The 17,790-nt window shown below is 41.9% G+C and overlaps 1 protein-coding gene across 17 annotated transcripts in view; it reads right to left on the bottom strand.

Moving 5' to 3' along the window:
- MCF2L2 (MCF.2 cell line derived transforming sequence-like 2) overlaps window positions 1-17,790 on the bottom strand; it is a 277,556-nt gene that overhangs the window by 31,753 nt on the left and 228,013 nt on the right. For all 17 annotated transcript variants that reach the window (XM_072996252.2, XM_078389790.1, XM_078389785.1 and 14 more), the window contains exons 21-25: window positions 13,936-14,061; window positions 10,103-10,324; window positions 7,013-7,105; window positions 5,996-6,074; window positions 5,050-5,122 (exon numbers count right to left, since the gene is read on the bottom strand). In XM_072996252.2, the coding sequence (XP_072852353.2) occupies window positions 5,050-5,122; window positions 5,996-6,074; window positions 7,013-7,105; window positions 10,103-10,324; window positions 13,936-14,061 (593 nt within the window). The remainder of the gene's footprint in view (window positions 1-5,049; window positions 5,123-5,995; window positions 6,075-7,012; window positions 7,106-10,102; window positions 10,325-13,935; window positions 14,062-17,790) is intronic.

Genomic DNA, 17,790 nt, shown 5'->3' with positions numbered 1-17,790 from the left:
AGACAGTGATTTTTAACAGCTGATCAGTGGTTCTCTATGGGCAATCTTCGCTGGACAATGAGGTATTTCCCCATTGGAACACATTGACCAGTTTTCAATGCGTTCCAATGGTGTTTTTTTTCTTGATGACAATTTTGCTTAACAGCTATTTTCCTGGAACGGATTATCGTCGTCAAGCGGGGCACCACTGTATGTATACCCTGCCCATCTAGACCGAAGTCTACTCTGGGCGGCTAATAATAATGGATAAAAGAAAAAACAATATGGTAAAATAAAGACAACAGTAATAGTATATTTCAAGATGGCAAAAGTAATCAGGTGATGACAGGAGGGAATGACTGCCTAAAGAGCCAGGTCTTATGTTTGCTCTTAAAAACACCCAGTGAGGGAGCAGGCAGACAGCATTGGGGAGATAATCGAGCTCTGCGGAACTCCACAATTGAGACTCCACAGGGCCAAAACACTCTCCCCAAGCTGTACTCTCTGAGGACAGTCCTCCAAGACGGATTGGGGCCAGGCAAGTGCTAGATCACCGATTCCCAACTCGGAGAGCCTCCCCAGGAGGATACCGTGGTCGATGGTATCAAAGGCGGCTGAGATATCGAGGAGGACCAGCACAGACATTTTGCCCCTGTCGGCCTCCCTCGGGAGGTCATCAAACAGGGTGACCAATGCCATTTCCATGCTGTGGCACAGCCTGAAGCCCGACTAGAATGGATCCAGGGCACTGCTTTCATCCAAAAGGACCTGGAGCTGGTCAGCCACCACCCTCTCTACCACTTTGCTCAGGAAGGAAACACTGGCGACGGACCTATCATGGCCAATGTCGTTTGCCGCCAGACTTGGTTTTTTCCTGATGGGCCTAATGAGTGTCTCCTCATGTATCTCAATCAATGTGTTTCTCTTTCCAGGTTTCAGAGCTATACTGAAAAACGGACACAGCATCACACCATTTGGGAGGAGAGGACTCCTGAGTCATAAGGGGTTGCCCTTACACATTTTTGTTCCTGCCTTACGAGCCAATGTCAAATGAGGGAGACAGAACCGTCAACTACAGAAACACTGGTATCTTCCATGCCCTGGAGTAGAGGCAGGTCAGTTTTCTTTCCTCTTTCTTCTTAGTCACCGGGACCTGAAGGAATTACTTCATTGCACAAGTGATACAGCTGCTCAGAATGACATAATAAGCTCTCCTAGCTGTGTCAGGGATCCCCTTGGCAACAAGACCTCACGTTAAGAGCAATCCTTAAAACTGAGTCACTGTAGCATGAGATATTACCGTCATTTATTTATTTGGAGTCCAAACTGCCTAAGCAAGGTACGGGTAGCCTTTTTCAAAGAAACAACTGTGATGAAACATTCATTCACTAGCAATACAAGATTTATGTACAAGCTAGGAGATAATAATAATAATAATTGCATGGCATCAAGCCAATTCTGACATAAGGTGACACTTTTCAGGTTTTTCTTGATTGTGGATACTCAGAAGTGGTTTACCATTTCCTTCTTCTAGAGTATCCTGGAACTGTCCAGCTTGCCCGAGACCTACTGCCTTTACAAAAGACCTGCTCCTTGTGGTCTGCTAGAAGTGATTTGCGGTAAGAATCCACATAGCTACTTGCATGTTTGGAATCTCCTTGGGAACATGCCCAGGGAGACCGGCATGGATAGTCCCTGAATGTTAAAACTAGCAACTTTACTATTATGGCAATCCCATCGTTCTTCCTTAGATTTCCCCCCAAGATGTTACCATAGGAACAGGTTCCACACCCTTAAGAAGCTATTTTGACATTATAGAGGAAGTTCCTCTAATGACAAAGGAGAGAAATGGGGGACAGGGAAGGAAAAGCCAGTGCACCATGGCAACAAAGGGTGAAGGCAAAAGCCAGCCTATAAAGGGGGGGAGGAGGAGGAGGAGGAGGAGGAGGAGGAGGGCTTAGAGCAGGGATGGCCAATGGCCATAGTGGCTGGCTGGGTGGAAGGCAGAGCAGCCAGTGTTCAGCCAGGGGGACAGCCAGACCCAAGAGTAAAAGTGGGTATTCACACACATGCACGCACAGGCAGGCAAGCGATCAAACATTTATGTGTGCGCACAGATGAAAAAGACACACAGACATGGATGGAGGCATGAGCATGCACACACAGAGAGCCAAGCAGGCATTCACTATGCCGGCACCATCTCACACCCAGCCCATTCTTTCATTCTGCAAACCAGTGGAGAAGCAGAAAAATACAACTTGCACTCAAATTAGACATCCTCCTTTCTGCTGCCGCTGCTTTGTTCCTTTCCTACCTTTCTGGCTCACGCATACTCACACAAAGGAGGCAGACATTCTCGCAGATGCTGCCCACTCAGTCACTCTATACTCTGGAGAGAAGCAGAAAAATATCCCTCACCTACAATTTAAATGTGCTTCCCTTTTCCTCCAGTCCACAACCATGGAGGGTGTAGCTAAGAGCACAGCAAACACTGGATGCAGGTTTGTAACATTGTACAGGAGGCAGCAAGAAAAACCATCCCAAAGAAAAGGAAATGCAAGAAAGCAAAGTGGCTGTCCAAGGAGGCCTTACAAATAGAGAGAAGAGGAGGGAAACAAAATGCAAGGGAGATAGGGAAAGTTACAGAAAATTGAATGCTGACTTCCAAAGAATAGCAAGGAAAGACAAGAGGGACTTCTTAAACGAAGAGTGCAAAGAAACAGAGGAAAATAATAGAAAAGGAAAAACCAGAGATCTGTTGAAGAAAATTGGAGCTATTACAGGAAAATTTTGTGCAAAGATGGACATGATAAAGGACGAAAATGGGAGGGATCTAACAGAAGCAGAGGACATCAGAGGAATTATATCAGAAAGATTTGGATATCCCGGACAACCCAGACAATGTAGTTGCTGACTTTAAGCCAGACATCCTGGAGAGTGAAGTCGACCTTAGAAAGCATGGCTAACAACAAGGCTAGTGGGGGTGATGGCATTCCAGTCAAACTATTTAAAATCTTAAAATATGACGCTGTTAAGGTGGTACAATTAAAATGCCAGCAAGTTTGGAAAACTCAGCAGTGGCCAGAGGACTGGAAAATATCAATCTACATCCCAATACCAAAGAAGGGCAGTGCCAAAGAATGCTCCAACTACCATACAATTGCACTCATTTCACATGCTAGCAAGGTTATGCTCAAAATCCTCAAAGGCAGGCTCCAGCAGTATGTGGACCGAGAACTCCCAGAAGTACAAGCTGGATTTCAAAGGAGCAGAGGAACTACAGACCAAATTGCAAACATGCACTGGATTATGGAGAAAGCCAGAGAGTTCCAGAAAAATATCTACTTCTGCTTCATTGACTAGGCAAAAGCCTTTGACTGTGTGGACCACAACAAACTATGGCAAGTTCTTAAAGAAATGGGAGTGCTTGACCAGCTTATCTATCTCCTGAGAAATCTATATGTGGGACAGGAAGCGACAGTTAGAACTGGATATGGAACAATTGATTGGGTCAAAATTGGGAAAGGAGTAAGACAAGGCTGTATATTTTCCCCCTGCTTAACTTATATGCAGAATGCATCATGCAAAAGGCTGGACTGGAGGAATCCCAAACCGGAATTAAGATTGCCGGAAGAAATATAAACAACCTCCAATATGCAGATGATACCACTCTGATGGCAGAAAGTGAGGAGGAATTAAAGAACCTCTTAATGAGGGTGAAGAGGAGAGCACAAAAAATGGTCTGAAGCTCAACATAAAAAAAAACACCTAAGATCATGGCCACTGGTCCCATCACCTCCTGGCAAATCGAAGGGGAAAATATGGAGGCAATGACAGATTTTATTTTCTTGGGCTCCATGATCACTGCAGATGGTGACAGCAGCCATGAAATTAAAAGACGCCTGCTTCTTGGGAGGAAACCGATGACAAACCTAGACAGCATCTTAAAAAGCAGAGACATCATCTTGCCGACAAAGGTCCACATACTCAGAGCTATGGTTTTTCCAGTAGCAATGTATGGAAGTGAGAGCTGGACCATAAAGAAGGCTGACCACCGAAGAATTGATGCTTTTGAATTGTAGTGGTGGAGGAGACTCCACAAACAACTGAGCTATCCAGAAATTCTAGTAGAGGTGTGCATAGCTACCTGGGGAATTTGTAATCCAAAACCACAATCTGTATACCTCTAGCAATAAACAGAAAAGCGTAGAGGAATCACCCTAAAACAAAGATACGTGAATAGTTAAAGAACTGTGTTTTTTTTTTTTTTTTGTTGGGGGGGGGGATGAGATGCCATGACAAGGTTGTCTTATCCCACATTAACCAGGAGACAAACACCTTCCTGATTTTCATACTGTTGATTAGTTTCGCCTCTAAGGCAAAGAGAGATCATACAGTTATCATGTACGTAACTAAAAGGAGAGCTGCCTTAAGAGACGAGATATGCCTGTTTATCTCAACATGCTTTCCTCACTTCTACATCTGGCACACTAGTTTGCTTTTGGTTTGTGTTTGGTTCGTCATTTAGTCGTTTAGTCGTGTCCGACTCTTCGTGACCCCATGGACCAGAGCACGCCAGGCCCTCCTATCCTCCACTGCCTCCCGCAGTTGTGTCAAATTCATCTTGGTTGCCTCGATGACACTGTCCAGCCATCTAATCCTCTGTCGTCCTCTTCTCCTCCTGCCTTCACACTTTCCCAACATCAGGGTCTTTTCCAAGGAGTCTTCTCTTCTCATGAGATGGCCAAAGTACTGGAGCCTCAGCTTCAGGATCCGTCCTTCCAGTGAGCACTCAGGGTTAATTTCCTTTAGAATTGATTGGTTACTGGGAAGTAAACATGGGCCTCATTTGGAAGTTTAATTGCTCATTGGCTTTGGAGGAGTTAACCCAGGAGGAAAACAGTGTCATACACATTTCCCTTAATGTGCAATTTGACTGTTTGTGTAAAGCACAGCAGCCACACTCCTCTGCTGTGTCCTGTGATGAAGACACAACACATCACACCGAAGTTCCTTCATAAAGCCCAACACAGCAACACAGAATACACTAACTCTTAATGTACTCCTTACCTGGAGGAATTGGAGGAATTCATGGGTGCATGATAGACACTCTCAGTAATTCTTTGGTGCAGCTGGCTTGCTTCTGTTAAAGAAAAGAAGAAAAGACAGGATTTGTGAAATGTTCTTGAAGGTATCCACACATACCCTCAAAAGCTTGCAGCTTTCATTATTACATGTGGGCTGGTGCACATAAATGTTTCTGTTGTGGATGTATTTCCCAGCAATCACACGATGCACAAGGCAATGCCCTCAATCTGTACGGCTTCTACCTTTGGAGGACTGGGCTGGATTGATTCTCTGACAGACGGGAAGCTCATTTTAAGGAGATTGCTCCTGTCAAAGTGACTCTTTCCAATGCAACTACTGTAGTCACACCCAATATTTTCTCTCACGTGCATCTCCTTGGCTACTGACACCTGCTTACATTAAAGGTATTTCAAGCTGATCATTTATTCGTCAAGGCCTGGTTTTGTCATTCTCTCATGCCCTTTTGGCAGTGCAAGGATGCAAGGGGTAACACAATATATATGTAGTAACACCACTTTTCAACTGTTATGATTATTTCCGGTGCCAACACTGAAGCTGAAGAATTTATGCCTTCCACTGGACTAAGATGGCATAGCCATATGACTAATGAATGTGCCTTATGCTTCCTCCATCTCCCAATGGGAAGACACAAAGCAAGAGAGCAATGCTAGTTTGTGCTTGTAAAATACTATGCATGTATGCTCGAATCCTAGAGCTGATGACTACTGTATTTTGTTTTACGTTTATTCAGGGAAGCAATACACAAAATGAATCACTATGCATTGGATTTTATGTGTGTTGTTATGCCTTGCATAAGCCACCAGAGTTAGGTCGGGCACTCTGAGTAAGAATTAAATATTGATCTTGAGATGGGAATAAAGCAGTGTCCTACACAATGATAGCAGCTCCAACTCTCTTGATGTCCTACCTCTGCAAGCCTCCAATTGTCCCGTCAGGACTTTTCTAATCTCAGAAACCCAGGTGTTCTTCAGCTCCACGGATGCAGCCTGCAAAAAACAGGGCAGAAGGAGGTTACTATAGGCTGTTACCTTCAAATCTCTGACAATCTACTTGTGCCCATAAGCTGTTCCTGGACAGGGAAAAACCTGGGCATCATTGTCCAGCCCTAAAAAGCTTGGGCCCATGCTGTCACAAGGACTGTATCTCCCTTGATGAGCCTGCTCAAGTGTTAGGATCATCAGGGGAGGCCTTTCCTTCAGTCCCAGCACCAGCACAGGTGTGTCTGATGGGGACATGGGAGAGGGCCCAGAGTTTGAAACTCCCTCCTACTGGAGGCCAGACTGGCCTCATCTTGGCTGTTCTTCTGCAAGCAGAAGAAGACCTTTCTCTTCAGACAAGCTTTTCCTGAGTGGGGCTTTAAATGGATGGTTGTATCTTATTACTTTGAGTGTGTTTTGGTATTGCTAATTTTTTTTTTCATGTTTGATCCTTTTGCCTGGCTCCCAGCACTGAAAAATACAGCTTGCAAAAAGGTCAATGAACTCTACCCAGCCACAAGGACCGGTGATCACTGCACACAAACGACTAGCTAACAGCACCCATTAATCACAGTGACAGATCATCTCCCCCCCCCTTATCACAACAATACACCAATAAGAAAAAAACACCCTCATCACCATAATCACCCAATCTCCTGAAAAGGACAAAAAGCCGACCGCACAGCTACAGATATTCAACTATCCCACACACTATACCAGAACACAGACAGAGATCTAACTCCTGTTCTCTGAAGATGCCGGCCACAAAGACTGGCGAAATGTTAGGAAGCAAAACCTTCATAACACAGCCAAACAGCCCAAAAAACCTACAACAACCATCAAATCCCGGCCATGAAAGCCTTCAAGAATACAAATTTAATAATATTAGCAAGTAACATACGCAGTAAGGCAGTTGGAAACGTTTTTTAAAAAAAGGCATACAATACCTGAATAATATAGACTTCTTCTCTGCCATTGTACCAGATCTCAAATTTTTTATTATCACCTTTGACGTTTTCAGTAATACCAACAGTACTCATCTGTAAAAAAAACAACCTTGAATACAGAATATTACATTTTAACTTCATGATGCAGATTCCACACTTTCAGTTCACATAGGTTATACACATACAATTTCAACAATACAAAGAAGTTTCTTAATAGGGAACCGCTAAGCCTTAGCTATCGTGAGAACTAAATCTATACACTAGGAAGTTAAGTTCCTGCATTTCACAGACTGGCTGCTGCCTGACTATTAATATGCCCTGTCTCATCACTGGCCCATCATTGCTGTTATCTCATGCCTCTAAGCAGCATGCAAAGTTGCAAGGAGAGATCATTCCAGGCTAGGGTGACTGTCAATCCATCCAGCACTAACCAGTAGTTCTTTCTTGCTTCAGAACTCAAAGAGAGCCTGCCTCTCTGTTGAGAACCTTTTCTCTAGTCTGCAAAAGTCTGTTGCTGAAAGCAATCATGTTTGTCAGCTCGCTGTTTGATCTGTTCACAACTGTAAGTGAAAAAAATAATTTTTACTCTTTTCCCCTACTAAGTTTATGAAACTTTTAGTGCCAGTTAATGAGAAAAGGGGTGGCGTAATCTGGGGGATTTGAAGCTAATTCTGCTTTGTGAACCCTTGCATTTCTGTTGCACAACAAGGGGAATTTAATCAGAAATTCAAAATTCTGCAACCTATCCAGCAATATCTGGAGAGCCACAAATCGCCCATCCCTCCTTTACAGTTTATATTTATTGTACACATAGGTGTGGCAGGATGAGAAACAAAAATGAGTCACTTGTGTTCTGTAAGATCACTTTTCCCCACCGCGGTAATTTATTAGCCCAAGAGGGCTGTGCTTCCATGATGCTGACTCCAGTAAGCACCTCCATGTTTGTGCAGATATAAAACCAAGAAGCCACGTATATTGGCTTCCATACTAAGCAGCATCTATTTTACTCTCGAACGGACATTCAGCAAAGGTGGATGTTGTCTGTGGAATCTTGTAATATTCTATGTGACAAATGTAAAATTCTAAGTTTGCTCATACAGCTTAAAAGCAGCCAAGAGTAGCACTCTGAGGAATTAGCCTAGGATAGCTCACAGCAACCTCAGGACAGGATAGGGCTCTTCCATGAGGCAGGGTGAGAGGCATTTGTCACAGGTGGTACAATGTGTAACGAAGGGCATTTCACAGACAATCCCCACCACTCCAGACAGCTCAACTGCTGGCCAGTGAGGAACTCTTAAGAGCTGGCAGGCCTGAAACGCCTGGCTTGAAGGGGACCTCAGAGTCAGCCATAATGGATGAACTGCCTGGGCAATGATGGAAATAACTTCAGATACTGGAGCCTCGTGGCACAGTGGTGAAACTGGTGCACTGCAGCCAAAACTGTGCTCAAAACTGTGTTCAATCCCAGGTAGCTGGCTCAAGGCTGACTCAGCCTTCTATCCTTCCAAGGTCGGTAAAACAAGTACCCAACTTGCTGGGGCGGGCGGGCCATGTGTATCCTGCATCATTAACTTGTAAACCGCCCAGAGAGTGCTTGAAGCACCAGGGGGTGGTATATAAGCAGCATGCTTTCAAGCTGTTGTAACTCTGAGCGGAGCAGCATCAGCTGTTTTGACAACAGTGCATACTTCTCCACAAAGCCCTCCTGCAACCTCCCTCATGCCCAGAGTGAGTCAGAAGGCAGCTGATGGGAGAGGGTGTGGGCAATGTGGTAGCATCTCCTTGAGCCTGAGGTAACAGAGGAAGGAAACGCAGGGAGTTCGGAAGGGAAAGCCATGTAAGAAGAGCCCTTTAGGAACTGATCCAGGTCTTATCTCATCCAGCATCAGGTTCCTCCCGTTGGCCAAACAGCCCCTGTCTGTGGTACAAACCATACATAGTATGGCATCAGGAATAGAGGCTGATGCCTTTTCCCCCTCTCCAGCAGCTGGCATTCAAAGCCTGAAGGACCCATTTAAGCTGCCATGACTAATACCCACTGACACGCCTGCGTCATAAATGTATCTGGTTGCATTCTGGCTCATCTGTGCGTCGATCAAGGTCATGGGTTCTGAAGTGCCCGTGGTAGACTGATAAGAGTTTTCGCAGCAACTGTACATTTAAAGCTTTGCCTGGCAGGTGACTTAATAGTCAGGAACTTGAAAGATAACATTAGTGAAGGGTGGAACTGGGACTATTTTCTTTTAATGGTCTCCACTGAGACTGGGAAACTAATTTGGGCCCAAGGGCTGGATGATCAATAGGAAGCCATCTGCCTAGTATGCAGCAACTGTGACAAACGCCACCAGTGGGTGTGGTCACCCTACTCTCTCACATATATATATATGTATATATGTATATATGTATATATGTATATATGTATATATATATTTATGTATATATATTTATGTATGAGAGAGTTGTTCATATTTATGTATGAGAGAGTTGTGATATATATATACACAGTTCTCTCATACATAAATATGAACATGCTGTTTACATGCATACATTCACACACTAGGGCAATGGAGAAGAGTGCTTTGCTCAGCAGAATCCCCCACCCCAGGGCCTTGGAGTGAATGACATGGGCTAGAATGATGATGAGGCCTCATGGGCTGGAAGTCACCCGTTCCTGGTCCAGCCTTTTGAATGTAACTCTGATCAGAGTAAGTAGAAGCTGAGAAACAACCAGCAGAAGTCTTGAATCCAAGGATTTACTAGCCTGATGGGAAGCTACCTGGTGAACTGGGACAGCTCTGTGGCCCTGCTCTGGGAAATCTGCTGAGGGATCTACCGATCTGCCGCCCATCATAGCAATCTTGCTATGAGGTTTTATTTGCAGATAAAATAAATCAAGCAAATAAATTGCAAGCATCTGTTGCTCCTCCATCCAAAGACATTGAAAGCACTTGCTTTTCCACCCAGAACGTTCTCTGAGGAGAACGCAAATCAGCATGCCTTCCAGCTTATTTGCAGTGTTATTTCAAAAAACCATTGGTGGTTCACAGACGCCCACACCTCTTCCACCCTAACAAAACAGCTCCTGCTTACCTTTAAAGAATTCTTAAAGCTGTATGAAGGGGATTTCTCGTGGCCATCTGTGTTTTCTTCCCGCTTCTTGCAGAAAAGCAGGATTTTGGCATAGAGGAAGAGATGCCTCTGCATCGGCTTGAACCTAGCCAAATCTTTCACTTTGTTGTGACCCTTCTTGTGATCCGTCCAAACATTAAAGGAACCCTGTAGGAGTAATTTGCCAAGCTCATGTACATCTCCCTGTAGAAAAAGACAACGAGTGGAGGGGCAATAAAAGCAAAATTCTAGCATTCATTGTTCCATTTATATTTCATTTTCTTCCCATTAATCTCAGCTTCATAGCTTTCCTTATTGTTTACGCTCAGTTTCCAGAAGGTAGCTCTATTAGTTCTGTTGCTGTAAAAACAAATGTTAATTATGGGTCAGTCGAGATAACCTCCCAGGTCTTTTTCTAATGCTGTCGCTCTGTAAGCAGAGACACTTGGATGGGTGTCTGAAGGCAGAATTTGCTAGTCTGTTCATGTGATTAATTGATTGTTTAATATCCTGCCTTTTTCTCAGAACTAGAACGGTTTAGCAAATTAAAACTGATTGTGAGATTAAACCAGATGACAGCTGAAAAGCAGGTAGAGATGAAAACATGTGAAAGGTTATGATTTGGAAAAATGCTACCGAGTGTGTCGTGATAAATGTGTTCATTGTCAAGGAGTCATAAGACGTTTTGCTGCATATATCCAGAAGCATCTCTTCCCTCTTGCGCTGGTGGATGCTGGTCCTTCATTTTAATTACCTTCAGAATTGTACCTTCAGCAGTAATTGCTTCCTGTTTTTGTCTCATAGCATAAGGGAAATGCTGGATTGATCCAGCATATTGCTGTTACTAAAATGGCCAATTAATTTGAACTTACTGCCTACAAATGCAGAATTTCCATTACATAACTTAAATGTACGCCCACTTGGCTTAACCTTGCATTTAAAAGCAAGAGGTAGGTAGATTTTTTAATACAGATGGTGTATAATCCACAGAGATAAGACAGCTCTCGCATAAGCAAGACAACACAACCTACATTCTTCATTAAATTGTGCTAAACTATCAACAGTTTAAATGAAGGTTACTGTGGGTGGTGAATACTTCTTCCTGTTCCCCATCCTGTGCTCCTGCAAGGGATGAATAAGTGATGTGAAATCACAGAATATCTACAAACATTCTAACTAGTAAGAGAACACTGGTGAATCATAGAATGTTGGGAGAGAATTAGGTCAATTTGGTTAAAGGAAAATGTCACATACGGCTGGCATGGCATTTTCAGGATAAACTGCCAGAGGAGAAGGATGAAAAATACTAGATTTACTGACAGAAAAAAAGAAGTAATGTAAGAGAAGGAATCTCTCTCTTTGTTCCCTTTCTTGTTTAAACTCAGACAAGCACCTTCAATCTAATTTAGTGAATGGCTTCGTTGACCTTGACCAGAATCACACTTGTTATTTCAAACTGAAACTAATTTATCTCCTTCAAGTGGTGTGTAAAGAATATGATTTTGACTTAATTTGACTTCACGTGAGCAGGCAGGAAAACCAATTATTGAAAAATAATGATTTTTTAACCATAAATTATGCCTCTTCCTGTTGCACTCTCAGTTTCCCTACAAAGACCTTGCTTTTCAACCTTTCTGTAGTAGGCAAACATCTTCCATACAGCTTTGTCCCTCAAGAACTTCTGCATGACAAAATATAAGAGATTCCAAAACATTTTCGGTTGCACACTCTGTAAAAAAAGACTAGATGTGTTCCACCACTTTCTGCATGAACTGTGAATACACTCCCACCTTGTTTTAGAGGAAGATTAGAAAGTTGTCTTTCAAGAAAGCATTGCTGTGAATGCTGATTTTACCTTAAATATCTGTTCATTTATTCACTTACTTTAGAATATCTATCTATCTCTCTCTCTCTCTCTCTCTCTCTCTCTCTCTCTCTCTCTCTCTCTCTCTCTCTCTCTCTCTCTCTCTCTCTATATATATATATATATATATATATATATATATATATATATATGTATATGTATGTATATGTATATGTATATGTGTATATATATATATATATATATATATATATATATATATATATATATATATATATATATATATATATATATATATATATATATATATATATATATATATATATATATATATATATATATATATATATATATATATATATACATTTTTTCTTGGGAAGATCTGTAGCATAGCGGTAGAACACATGCTTTGCATGCAAAAAGTCCTTCATTCACCCTGGCTTTTTCAGGTGAGGGATTTGCAACTGTAAAGAGATTTTGTTAGCCACTGCAGACCAAGGATAGGTGACTTAGTGGCCTCTTAATGTTTTGGATGACAATTCTCATCAGCCACAGCCAGCATGGGGAATAGTGAGGTGTTATGGGAGTTCTAGTCTAAAAAATTAGGAGGCCATCATCTTGGCTACCCCGACATTAAACATTATGGATGTATATCTATAAGTTTAGATCTACACCAACAAGTAAGTTATTTCGTATTTATACTTCCGAAGTACAAACTAACTTCCCATTTAACAAAAGTTAGCAAAACTTCTAAGTGAACAAAATTTAGGTTTCGTGTTAACAATAATAATTTGATAAAATGAAGAAAGAATCAAAATGAAGAAAGAATCAAAAAGAATCTTCAGTGGCAGGAAGAAATTGCACAAAAAAACCCAGAAGGAATATAATAAAACAAAAGCCCTATCTTTTAATAAAAGAAAACCTGGGAATTCTGTGGAACAAATATTTTACCAAAATGGTAGAAAACCAAAAATGAGATCGAAGGTAGAATTCCCAAGGGGGGGGGGACACACAAGGACTGATCAACAGAAGACTGGAGAGCACGCAGTCCTGCTGAGAGAGTGAGTGGTTTGAATTAAAAGTGGTGATCCTTCAGATATCCTGTTTCCAGGCAAAAGAATAGAACTATGGCCAGGGAAGTAAGACAAAGAAGAAAATCTACTTCTAAAGCATTCCTGACAGCCTTTCAATGCAGGAAAGTCCTTCATCTTTCAAGGGAGTCCAAACAGCTCTTACATCTGTCCTAATGTTTAATTGAAACCTCCTTTCTTGTAATTTGAATCCATTTCCTTGATTCCTTACCTCTGGAGCCACAGGAAATAAGCCTGTTCCATCTTCTACTCCACTTTCCTTCAAAAACTTGAAAGTGGTTATTATATCCCCTCTGAGTCATCTCCAGTCTAAACATACTTAGCTACCTCAACTGTTCCTCATATTACTTAGTTTCTAGAACATTTCTCAACTTAAGTCACCTTATTTAGAAGTGGATTTTAGCTTTCCAGGTGAGATCAGACTAACGTCAAACAGAGTGGTTGCCACATCATACTGTTGAAATTCATGCTTAGCTTGGGGTCTCCAAAGACCCCTAGACCCCTTTCATAGAAACTACAACCAAACGAAGCATCACACATTCTATATTTCTGCATCTCATTTTCCCCATCTAAATAAAGAATTTTACATGCTTCCCTGCTGAAATTCCTTTTGTTTTGGCCCAGTCCTCCAATCTGATGATGTCTTCTGAAGTATTAGCTACCCAACCTAGTTTAGTGTTATCCACAAATATGATGGGCCTACACCTGTAGTCTGTGCCTACATCTACATTGATAAAGATTCTGAATCATACCAAGCCCAAGAAAGTACTTTGTGAAACTCAACCTGCCACTTCTCTCCAGGGGCATTTCGGAACTTAAGAGTTTCTAGTCACCAGTAACATTCCAAGCCACTCTCGGGTTTGAAAAACTGATGGACTTAATTTGATTTGCTTAATACCTACCTCATAACCTGTAATTGCTATCTGGTGCATGGAGTCATTAGCAGACTTGATGATATCAAGCACTGTGGCTAGAGCTTCTTCCAGTTCAGCGGTGCCTTCCGAATTCTTGCTGCATTTTAACATTTCCTAATATGAAAAAAAGACATAAAATTCAAACTAAGCTAGAAGGCCTTTCAAAACATTGTTCATTATGGAAAAGAAAATCTGTAGCAAAAGGAATTTTTCATTGAGTTCAAGCAACCAATCATTTGCCAAATGGAAATGCGGCACGATTTACGTACAGCCACTTGCTAAGCCACTTACCTGTATTCTTTTTTGAAAGACAGAGGAATAACTAAGGAGGGGCTATTGGGACTTTGCCCCAGGCTTCACAGTGCTCTCCTTCTTCAGTCAAATGGAGCAAAACATCCTTAACTAAACTGCAGATTGCCCTGGTCGTATGGTCTACCACAATAAGCAAAGACAAAGCTAGACCATGACTCTGTGATAGACTAGATATTAAGAAGGCTGTTAGAAGAAGCAGTGGAAAAATGGTGGGTATACAAGGCCTCACTAACGCAAGACAAGTTGGATCTACCTTGGGTTTCAGACTAGTCTACTCCTGTTACTCAGGAGGCAGCAGGGCGAACATCTAGAAGGATCCCTCTAAGATTTTCTTCACACGTACCAAGACACTAAAGGCAATCAACTGTAATTATTACTATGTGGAAAACTGGACGTCTTGTAGCTTCTGCCTCCACTGTGTTCAGAAAAATTCTTAATAGAATCATAGAAATTATAGAATCGTAGAAAAGTGAAGTTGGAAGGGGCCTACAAGGCCATCAAGTCCAACCCCCTGCTCAACGCAGGAATACAATGAAAACAATGAAAGCATATTTGCCAGGTGATTATCCAAGTTTTTATCCAGTGTTGGAGGCATTCTCACCAACTCCTGAGGTAACTGGTTCCAAAATGAGTAGCATATTCATTGCCTTTCTGGGACATGTCCCACATGTGGATTGTATCACACTCGAAAACAGTGTTTCCCACCCTGGGGGTCGTGGGCCACTTTATATGTGCTGTAGCCCTTGTTAATGCTTTTGAATTGTGGTGCTGGAGGACACTCTTGAGAGTCCCCTGGTCTGCAAGGAGATCAAGCCTATCCATTTTGCAGGATATCAACCCTGAGTGCTCACTGGAAGGACAGATCCTGAAGATGAGGCTCCAGTACTTTGGCCATCTCATGAGAAGCGAAGACTCCCTGGAAAAGACCCTGATGTTGGGAAAGTCTGAAGGCAGGAGGAGAAGGGGACGACAGAGGATGAGATGGTTGGACAGTGTCATTGAAACTATCAACATAAATTTGACCAAACTCGGGGAGGCAGTGGAAGACAGGAGGGCTTGGTGTGCTCCATGGGGTCACGAAGAGTTGGACACGACTTAACGACTAAACAACAACAACAACAAGCCCTTGTTAAACAATTTCTTCCTTCACCTTCCAGAACAGGATATGAAAGTTTGTGTGTATAGGTATGTACGAGAAACAAGCCCTTTGGGGGATAAAGAAGCCTCTACTCTCTGAGATGGGGGGGGGGACCTGGACTATTTTTTATTAAAAAAAGAAATGCTAGCAGAAAGATATAATTGCTGCCACTTCCACAAGAAAGGGATTTGAACGAAAACGCCTCACTTCCAGAGAGCCTTAAAAAAAGGGAGGAAAGAGAAAAAGAAGAAAAAAAAATACACATACGACAAATCCCTAGGACGGGAACACAAAAACAAACAGTGCATCTCTTCTGCAGCAGGTGTAAGGAACGCTTCATGTTTGTTTTTAAGGGGGAACTTTTCTGCATGATGGTTTTGACCCCTCCCTGAGTACCGCTGTTTTGAAGTTGGTGGCAAGGCGCAGCTGCATCATTGTCAGCACTACTAGGGAACAATCACATTTTTATTCAAATGTGGGGGTGGTGTTCACAGGTTACATAGCTATTATAAAGGGGGGGGGTCACAAATTGAAAAAGGTTGGGAACCCCTGCTCTAAAATCAAACTGACTGTGACATTTTAACGACTAACAAGTTTTATTTGATATAAACTTTTGGGGGGCTAAGGCCCACTTCAGATGCCCTGTACATTTTGTTCTACAAATATATAGAAAGTAGGGCCTCTGTACCATACTAAGAACATTCCGGATGCTGACTTCCAAACAGGAAGTTAGATACAGTACTAGCTAAGTTTATTAGCCAATGGCCATCAGACTCAAAGTGCTCAATAACACAACCATAACAAATCATCAACAAGATTATGTAACAGTAACTTTCAACATTTGAGATTAAAAGTATTTAAAATTACTTAGAAGATACACTACAGTGGCATTTTGTATAATACGTTCTACATTTAAATAAAATTAGGCTTCTTATTTACAGACCTATTTACTATTCATCTTTATCAGATTGGGTTATCCAATTTCCCCTCAATTTAATGGCTAAATGACCCTATTAAGTGACTTTACAGTTTTTTTTTGTTTCTATCCATTGGCAACTTCTCAAGACCACCTTCTCTTTCTCTCCCCTCCATATATGATGTTATAGGATTAAAATACCATTCCCAGATATGTTCATGTATTTTGCACTCAAAGGGAATATGCAAAGTCTTAATCTTCCCCTCAGCACACACACATAGTCGCTTCGAATAGGCAATTTTCTTATATCTCCCTTCCAATACAGCTGAAGGTAACATATCTGAGCACATTAACGTAACTGCCCTTCTGCAGTCAGGGTTATCTAATTCATTTATGTAGGACATTGGTATAATTCTATTCATAGGGCTTATTTCTCTTATACGACTGTTAACTCTGTTCAGGTCATGTTGTCTTTCTCTATCTAAAATCCTTTGTTTAGCCAGGCTCTTGGTCTGGTCTCTATTCATGGACATTAAGAATTGTTGTGAGAGACCATAATGCCCTAATTTGTTCTTCAACAATTTTAGCCAAGTGGGGGCAAAATTATCTTTTAATAGCAGATGGACAAGTCCATGAGCCAGAGTGTTCAGTTTTAGCCAGTAGATCATGATTGCAACCCAGAGTCTAGTCTCAATGGTACCTAAGATGGTTTCCAAGCACACCATTGCATTTGGTGCATTTGTTGGTGGCTGTAATATGGCTCTTAAAAATTTGGATTCCAGTCTTTCCATCGGGGACTTCTTTGCTACAATACAGAACGGTGCTCCGTAAGTCAGCTGTGCTAGCGATTTCATCATGTACAATTTAACAGCCTCTGCTACAGTTCGCCCTCCTTTAGTAAATATATATATTTACTAAATATAAATATATTTACTATATATTTACTAAAGGAGGGTGAACTGTAGCAGAGGCTGTTAAATTGTACATGATGAAATTGCTAGCACAGCTGACTTAGGGATCTCCATTCTGTATTGCAGCAAATAAGTATCATCTGCATATATTGGAAAAATTACTTGTTGGTATGCTAGCTAAAGCATTTAGGGAATTGTGTTTCAGAAAGTAATTCTTCCAAGCTCTATTGCTGACTTAGTGAATTTATCAGGGGAGAAAGCCTTTTTGTTTTCTAGGCTCTCTCATGTCCAGGTGGAGACAAGGTTCTTATTTTCCCATGTGTTTTTTGGTAACGGAGGTACCAATGAGGGCCAGGTGACTGGGGACATGGAAGTAACACTACTCTTCCTAGACAGAATTTCTTTGCAACAGCATCTAGCCCTAGAACAGCCTCGAACTGAAATGTCCTTCAAATGTGTTAGCCTACAACTTCCACTGTCCTCAAGCAGCTTTGGAAAGGCTCCTGTAAAAAGAAATGAGACCACACATCATAAAATACAAAGAGAGCCCTTATAACGAACATTAA

The sequence above is a fragment of the Pogona vitticeps genome, chromosome 3, assembly GCF_051106095.1.
Source record: "Pogona vitticeps strain Pit_001003342236 chromosome 3, PviZW2.1, whole genome shotgun sequence".
NCBI classification, from domain to species: domain Eukaryota; kingdom Metazoa; phylum Chordata; class Lepidosauria; order Squamata; family Agamidae; genus Pogona; species Pogona vitticeps.
This window is presented reverse-complemented; position numbering and strand designations above follow the sequence as displayed.